At 36.5% G+C, this 8,769-nt stretch overlaps 2 protein-coding genes across 2 annotated transcripts; one reads left to right on the forward strand and one right to left on the reverse strand.

Moving 5' to 3' along the window:
• The first annotated feature begins 893 nt into the window (after nucleotides 1–893).
• Nucleotides 894–4,984, forward strand: LOAG_08899 (hypothetical protein). Its single transcript, XM_003144431.2, has 5 exons — nucleotides 894–2,018; nucleotides 2,326–2,562; nucleotides 2,723–2,889; nucleotides 3,108–3,259; nucleotides 4,341–4,984. The coding sequence occupies exons 1-5, from the start codon at nucleotides 1,056–1,058 to the stop codon at nucleotides 4,871–4,873; spliced, it is 2,052 nt and encodes a 683-aa protein (XP_003144479.1). The 5' UTR covers nucleotides 894–1,055; the 3' UTR covers nucleotides 4,874–4,984.
• Nucleotides 4,985–5,027: 43 nt separating this feature from the next.
• LOAG_08901 (hypothetical protein) lies at nucleotides 5,028–8,453 on the reverse strand. The gene is made up of 5 exons (XM_003144432.2): nucleotides 8,094–8,453; nucleotides 7,613–7,721; nucleotides 6,794–7,061; nucleotides 6,151–6,304; nucleotides 5,028–5,768 (listed from the first exon to the last, which is right to left on the reverse strand). The coding sequence occupies exons 1-5, from the start codon at nucleotides 8,412–8,414 to the stop codon at nucleotides 5,181–5,183; spliced, it is 1,440 nt and encodes a 479-aa protein (XP_003144480.1). The 5' UTR covers nucleotides 8,415–8,453; the 3' UTR covers nucleotides 5,028–5,180.
• Between the last annotated feature and the right edge of the window lie 316 nt (nucleotides 8,454–8,769).

Below are 8,769 nucleotides of genomic sequence, written 5' to 3' on the forward strand. Positions count from 1 at the left end.
TTTTTTTTTTGTTTTTTTAAACATTTACAGTGCATTACATTTATTTGACAGCTCAATTAAATCAATAAGATAATTTTTTTTCCTAATAATCAGTTAATCCCTTTAACTAATGATTCCTAATCATCTCTTGACATAGGATCATTCTGGCTTTTTAATTTGTAGCCGGGACCGCATGGTCCAAAAATAATAAACTTTGCTAATTTGAAGATAAACTCTAGTCAAAACTTTTAGCAAATCTTTTAGCAAACTTTTTAGCATAAACTTGGAGCAACATTGTAATATAAAACAGCAACCAAAAGATCACTTTGGTTTTTCGAACTGTCAAATAAATGTAAGACATTGTAAAAAAAGCCAAAGTGGTCCTTTGATATGTTTGTTTACCACCTGTTCTCTATTCAAATCGCGGTGCCACCGCTGTCGTGGAACACTCTCGTCTTGATGAACACCTGTGGTCCGTGAACCATCGGTTTATTTCCTCTGATTATGCAATGGACATAAAGTAAACCTTAATGGTCAATTGGTTAATGATTTCATTGAGACAAATTTGATGCTATTCTAAAATGTCTTTTCGTTTCCACTTCCGTTTCCCTTTCCGTTTCCGTTTCATTGCTGCCCATTATTTTCACAATTAATTCCATTAACATTTCTAAGATATACTTCTAAAATATATAAAGAAGTAAATCGATGAAATGAATGCTATGATATGTTTTTTAGTTTGCTTATCTATTTATTTTGATCAATGATATTCGAATTTTTTTATTTATCATAAATTACAAACTTAACAAAGATTATTGAAATACCACTTTATTACTATTGTTACTATGTGATGAGCAGCTGGAACCGATGATATAGTGCTACAATATTCAAAATTGAACTAATTTGGATTGTCGTTGGTCTGATCTGTCTAAGGTCACTTCATTATCATTGCATAAAAATTTCTAAGGAAGAGTGTGGAAGAAGAGGAAGAACGAACACTGAAGGTTATATAATTGATTGGTGCGTTTAATTCTTTTTACTTCTCTACCACTGTTTGTGCCATCTTTAACAGTGACATAATGTCAGCAGTTCCTGAGGTGAAAATAGAAACACCAGAGGCTATCTGTAGTGTTATCATCACTGATACTACTGATACTACCACTACTACTATGACTACCACTACTGCTACTGTTACTACAGCAACTACTATTACTACAGCTACTACTACTGCTACTATTACAACTGCTTCTGGCATGAAGGAAGAAAAGAAAGATAGTGCTGAAAATCCTATTTCTTCATGCATAGTAAAGCAGGAGGATTCAGAAAATAGAAAATTGCATTCTGATTTTGCTATAAACTCGGCAACAACTCCAGCTACCGAGAAATCATCATTGGTAGCAACTGAAGAAAAAGCAAATTTGTTGCAGTCTTCTAGCAGTGATGCAGTTGCAGACAAGGGTGCTTTTACAGATAATGCAAATATTGATAGGCCTGAAATTGCTAAATCCTTGAAAACTGATGATACCACTGCAGGTGTTACAGCTAATGAAGTCATTGATTTACAAAATTCTGCTAACAATTTTGAACAAAATAAAATGAATTGTAAAATGCCTGATTCAACTGAGCCCAATCTTAACATTATTTCTGATCAAACTTTAAAACCTGAAACTGTAATACCTACTGGCTTGATGGTTTCTGAAAATCGAATTAATAACACTGCTGCTATTGTAGAACCATCTGATGCTGTTTTTGTATCATCTGGTGAGAAAAAAGAAAAAAACGATCTCAAGGATGGAGGAGTTACAGAGACAGGCGAAGGTATAGAGAAGGATAATTTGGAAAAGGATTATAAAGCAAAAGAGGAATCCACCTCTCTGGATGATAAAGAAGCAAGTAGTGATGAAGTGGATCACTTTGTCGATGCCAAATCGTCAACTCAGATCGATGGTGCTTCAGGTGATGATACTGTTGAAAATAGCGAAGAAATAAAGGAACAGACGGAGGAAATTCAGGATGAAGATGGATATGAATATGATGACGAGGTCGGTTTATAAGGCATCCAAAAATTTTTATTTCAACATCTTATAACGCTTCACTTTATAGGAGAATACTTCTAAACTTTCTTAGCTCATTTATGAACTTTTTTTTTATAAACCTCATTTATGGACATTTTAGTTCATTTATGAATTTTTGGCAGGTATTATTACTTTAATTGAGTTTACAATGCTTTAAAATTAACAGTTCGTTGAAGCAATGCTTTGGTAATTGTATGGATTATCTAAGTAGCTTTATAGTTTTCGGTATATTATCATCCTTCTTGCACCTAAAAAGATTCGACAAATTATTTAGGAGCAAGAAGCAGAACCAGATGATGATGAAGTTGAGGGCAACCCAGCATTCATTCCAAAATCTGGACGTTACTATATGCACGATTCAAGAAATACGGATGAAGAGCGTATGCCAGAACCGTCGTCACATTCTCGGGCAGATGGAAAGTGGAAGCATGATCGTTTCGATGAGCGTTCACAAGGACCGAAAACTAAACGAGAACTAATGAATAGATATGGTTATGACATACGTAATGAGGTAAGCTTCGATACGCTTAGTGGTACAACTGGACACATAGATAACTTTGAGGATTCGTTCATTTTTTGAGTAGGACTTTCAGAGACAGTCAAAAGTGTATAATTGCTAGCTTGATTACTTGTTATACTTGAAGAATAAAGAATAAACTCTGTATAACTAGGGCAAAAATAGTGGTGGTGGTGGTAGCATGAATGCTTCCGCACCACATTCCAGTCAAACTCGAGGTACAACGAGAGGTAGTAACAGTGGTGGTAATAAATATGGAAATCGAGGTAGACATTCAAATCGAGCACTACCACATCATCCACAACACCAACCAGATGACAGGTACTTTTTTAAATTTAGGATCAGTATTTTAATATCCGAACGTTCAGACTTGAAGAAAACAGTGGAAAATTTTGTTACCAGGAGATCAGAGCTTCAAAATACTTTCGAATTCAAACTTTTGCAACTTCGAAGTTCTGAGTCATAGCTAAATATTTTCAAGTTTCTTCGAATTTTGATATTATTTTCAGTTTATTTTTAATATACATTGCTGATTACAGAAGGGATCATAGGAGACCAGTGCAGAACAGTGGGGCAGGGAAACCGGCGAATCGAGGTGGTCGTAAGGGTGAGAATCATCACAATATAAACTATCAGCGAGATCAACATGGAACTAGAGTTTTCAAGAATTCACCCATGAACGCCCAGAAAGGTAGTATTATCACTCTTTTTTCTTTTTGAATCCGGAGGTATAATCTGGGTATGAGGACACCGTGGGTGGAGTCCACATCCACTTCAAATTTCTGCACATCTTTCTAGTTTAATGAATTTGCCATCACTTTCAAGCAACTGGGAACCTCAGAGTGTGTAAAAAAAAAACATCATTCTCCCTCTTCGTCCCAGAGTTCACTTAAGCAAAGAAAAGCTTTAAATTCGCCACCATACGAAGAAATCCGATGTCTGCTATGAAACTTTCGGGTTCCTTGCAATCTTGAATTCACACCACTCAAGTTATTTCTCAATCACTGAAACCCTTTCTACTTTTCCTTCAACGTCTTCCTTCTCATTAAACTTCTTCGCTTGCCAAATGTCTCTGATTGCCATAAAAGTACTGACCAGTTAAAATAATCATAATTTATGCCAGCACAAAAATTACACGTTTCATTCGATTCGAAACATGAGAATTTTAACACAACAATTAAATGGACTTAATTAGAACTGGCACAAAACAATTTTTAACAGAACTAAACTATAGAAGAAAAAGTAACTTCACCGAACATAGAAAAATATGACATATTCCCAGGAATACATGTATTTCCCGCTAAAGCAGACTATTTCATATATAATGATAACTGATAACAAACTGAAAAGAAAATTCCAGCTCCTTGAGCACTTAAAAACTTAGGCTGAGTTGCCGTTCAGCCCACGTGTATTCACTGTCAAATATCTCATGCAATTATTGACAGTTGAATAAGACGTTGCCGAAGCTGAAAGAACGCGTAACTCGGCTGGACGGCAAAATAACCAAGAAGAATAATCACTATGCAAAGCAATACTTGGAAAAGAACTCGGTTTATTGTATTTACAAAATCCGGAATAGAGACTCGTAATATGAGCTCGGTTAAAACACAGATGGATCATGTTTCATGACTTTAAATTTCCACGTGATATTAAAGAAACACAACAGACTTATGCTATACATAATGTACAATATTTCACTTAAAACGATATGCTTTCTGATAAGAAAATGCTCATGAAATTGAGACTCAGTTAAGAAGACAATTCAGTTGCAGGTCCTATAAATCGTACAGATAATCATCGATCGTATGACCGAAATGAAGAATATATGCATGACAATCGACAAAATGGTGGAAGAAATAGAGGACGAGGAGGCACTGGATTTAGCAGCGGTGATGCATCGACGGCACATAGTAAAGGCAGTGGTGCACATACTGGTGGAAAACGTTATTCAACCCAACGTTTGGCCACAAATTATGTACCTAACATACAACAACCCCCACCACCGCAACCTCAACCACCGCAACCACCACCACCACCACTTCAGTCGCCACCAACAACAGGTCCTATACCAATTCCGCCGCCTGATTGGCGTCCACCAGCTTACCAAGCTCCACCGCCACCATCCACTGTGCCACCACCACCACCACCGCCTATTGCAATACCGGCCCCGGTATCTAATTTCCGCCCCAGTGATATCGTCTATTTTGACCCACAACCCCAACAACTGTACCGTAATCCAATCCCACCACGAACCAAGAAGCGACTTGAAATTGTACCACCATATCAGGCCAAGAATTCGAATTAATTTTACATTTATTCGTAATAAAATCCTTCTAAAACGTTGAAAGTAGAAATAATAAAAATAAGTCACAATGAAACTCCTTTTTTCTCGTCAAAAAATTTTGCATATTTCATCGAAAATTGGAACCGAAATTTTATTCAAATATTTTTGTCTCAAATCAGTTTTTGTTGCCTAACACTACTGTTGTACAAAATATACTGTCACCAGTAATACTGGTCGATTTTTGTAATTTCTTAAACACTGTTTTAGCGATTACTGCTAATAAAGAAATCCAGAGAGTCTAAAGAATTTTAACTACCTGATGATTTTTTTAAGCATTACCATGGGAAGGGCTTGCCAGTGGTGTCAGTAAATCTGGAGTGTTTGGTACTTCATCCATTGCCAACATTGGATCACCACCTTCCAGCATAAGAGGTTGTCTTTCAGCTGATTCATCATCTTCCAGTTCATCGGTCAGCATAGTATCCCAGCAGGTTCCAAGCAGATCACGACAGCTATCAATAGTGTGCTCCTGTCCACTCAAATACTCAGCTAATTCTTCGGATATTTGTCTGTCCAAAGACGGGGACAACGAGATCGGATTGAGTGATATAGGAGTTTTAGCTGGAACCTGAGATAAATTAGAAGTAGCAGACTGCAAGTGTGCAGCAGTTATCATTGGAACCACTGCTGCTGGCTCAGTCGGCCCTACAACAACACCATTTTCCGGCTCGTCGGTAACATCCGCAATAATTGGGCCCTCATTGGAGTGTGCGCTAAATGTATTCAAATTTTGCTTCGTTTGACCGTTTGTATTATCGGAGATTTCGCGATGCAATCGATCAATAATTTCTGCAAGATTATTTGGTTGCCCAGGCTGCGTAGAAGTACTAGCCAGTCGTGCACGTTTGACACCAATCTGCAATTATTTATGCAGAATTTCTCGAAAAGTGCTTAAAAATTGTGCTAACTGCAGATATCTACATGCAGATATCTACACTTTATCTCTTCATTTCAATACTACTTCTAAAATTCAAATCCAATTTCATTGTTGAAAGCTGTCCGAGTTTTGTTAACTCCAAAGCTGAATAAGACTATTACACCATAAAAAGAATGACTCAGATTTTCCTTTGCAAACACAGACGTATATATAGTGAAGCAGTAAGGTCAGGTGTCTCCCAAAGTCCCCAAGGTAAGGGCAAGATAATCGAGAAAGAGCATTCTGAATTACTATCACAGCTGTTATTCTTTATTAATCCCAATAAAGAACCACGCATATAATGAAGCGGAATTAAAAATACTTCGTCGATTGCCAATAAATTTCGTTTCCCAAGACGTTTTTGTGAGGGTTGTACGAGTGCTACTAGAAACTGGACCAGTTTGTTGACAACATGCTGTTGTTTGACATGCTGATTTCGAAGATGTGATACTTGCTGCCACATTGCTTCATTCTCCCTGAAAATAAGTTCACCGCTTTTGTTTTAGTAGTGGCTGTTATAACAAGTCAATACCATGGAAGAAGAAAGAAACTATCTGCAAACTTTTCCACAGAATCCTAATCGTTCTCTATCTAATCGATCCACTGCTGATCCGAACTACTATCTTAACGCTATACACCTGAACTTGGAGAGTTTAAAATTTTATTTCCAAACTGAGTCCAAAAATTGCTGGGAAAGGAAAATAAATTCATCTTTAATCATCATAATTTTATATTTTTTACATTTGGTTCACTAACCTTAACTGGATTTCCAAAGGCAGAGAAAGCTTGAATATTAGTAAAAACATTCGTTAGATATATATCATTACATTTGTGAAGGACCAACAAGAGTAAAAAACAAAGGGCCAAAAGTCAAAAAAACCAAACTATAGTCTTCTCAGCGAGACTCTATTATGCCTTGTGTGCGCTATACTTCAGGATAACGATGTTTATGTATAAGTACATACTTCACAAGATGTGCCATTTTACTTTCCATTGTCCGCTGCTTTTCACGCAATTGTCGTATTTCATCCACAAGGACACTTATTTCTTTTGGGGGCATAGCTACTGAGTTATTCTCGTTGTTTCGATTACCCGGAGTTTTGCGTTTGATGTTAACTAATAATTCAGGATGATGTTGGATGAAATACGGATGAGAAAATTCCAAATGGTCCTGATCACTCTCAGACCGTGCCAAACTTGATTTCTCGATAGGCGTCATTTTTCGGAAACCATCTGAAAAGTGTTGGAATACATGATTTTACAATAAAACAAGAACCAACAAAAGTTTGAAAAAAAATATTTAGATAACGATATAAGCTGTAAAGTGTTAAAGCGTGAAAAGACATATACCGGAAGCCTCAAGCAAACCAAGATAATGTCATGTATCCGAGTAGCGAAAAAAAATACATCAGATATAGATTAAACAAAGAGTGGAACTACCTCAGCATTACGAACATTTTTAAAAGAAAGTCACATACAACCCTGTCTGCAAATATTTCCATAAAAAGCTATACTATAGTGAACGTCCTATATATGAATTTCCAGCCAGCATTACAGTTTCTGGACAAACTTCCACTTTTTTGACGACCAATATCGAGCACTTTCATTGATGCATGACTATTATACTACCGACATACTATTTAAGAACGCTCTTCTCCATGCATGTTACTATTATAAATTAAACTGTACCCATTCTGAAGAGAATAGATTATCTGGTAATCAATTCTAAATGAAAATTATGAAGAATAATTGGTAATGTTTGGAACATCAAAAAGAATGCTTACACATGTTCAGCTGGCGTATGAGACTATTCAAATTGTTGTGTTTGAAAAACTGCGGCAAGACTACTCGGCAAAACAGATGTGGATCCAAAACATGGAAACTGTACCCGCTCTAGAAAAAAAAAAAATAAATAGCGTTTATTCCAGAATCTGACTGGATTCACAGTACTTTTCAAGTCGTTCACTCTTGCCCATAAAGTTTCGATCTAGTCAGTGAAAGTCATTTTGCTTGTCGGAAGTTCTAATTTATTTATAAAAAGATTCTAAGCTTGTTCCAAATTCGAATTACTGCTCATTAAACTGAATCAGGAAGAATGTGGACTTCATCCTAAAAGTAAAACTTGATCCTCCATCCAATTTATTGGACAAGAACTGCATTGACCGGATATTAAGCTTAGTTTTAATCTACTCCAGACCAATCCCGATTTAAATTCATTTCAGTATGAATTCAACAATGAAGCTAATATAAGTACAAAAATTAAACCTTATCCCAGCATATTATATTTTGAAATTCCGGATCTTCTAGGATATTCCACATTTTCACGAGGAACATCGGAACCTTCTCCTCATCCCGATACTGTTGCAATAAATGCATGGGAAGGGTTGTCGTTGACGGACACTCTTGTCGAGGTAATTCAGTACATTCCTGGCGATGCACTTCTGTTAGTAATTTGGGTGGATGAACAAGAAGGGTTCCCGTTGAGGATGATGATAATGAAGGTGGTGGTGACTCCGCTAGTAGGTGATCTCTAACAAGGACTGTCCCCAATTGCACATCATCAAGTCGGACTTCCTTTTTGTCCATTCTTCTTTTTTTTTCATATATGAAACAAAGTCTGAAATTAATTTCACAATTTATCGAAAAGAAAAAGACAAAGTGAAAAGCTACCGCCAGAAGAAAGATTGAGCTACTCTTGACAACAATTTTGTAGCTTTCATCTTCTTCATGGATAATTTGACACCAATCAGAGCATCTAATTTCTGAAGTAATTTATAACTATCATCTCTGACATATGAGAAGATTTTACAAAGAAAACGTCATGTAGAGAAACTTAGTAAACAGTGAGTGTCCCAGGAATTAATCTTGACCATTCTTATCTTGCTCATCCCAAGTCTATCATGCGATAACTTACACAATCACCATCGGGATTATAAGGTAA

Source organism: Loa loa (assembly GCF_000183805.2).
Source record: "Loa loa unplaced genomic scaffold supercont3.207, whole genome shotgun sequence".
Classification (NCBI taxonomy): Eukaryota; Metazoa; Nematoda; class Chromadorea; order Rhabditida; family Onchocercidae; genus Loa; species Loa loa.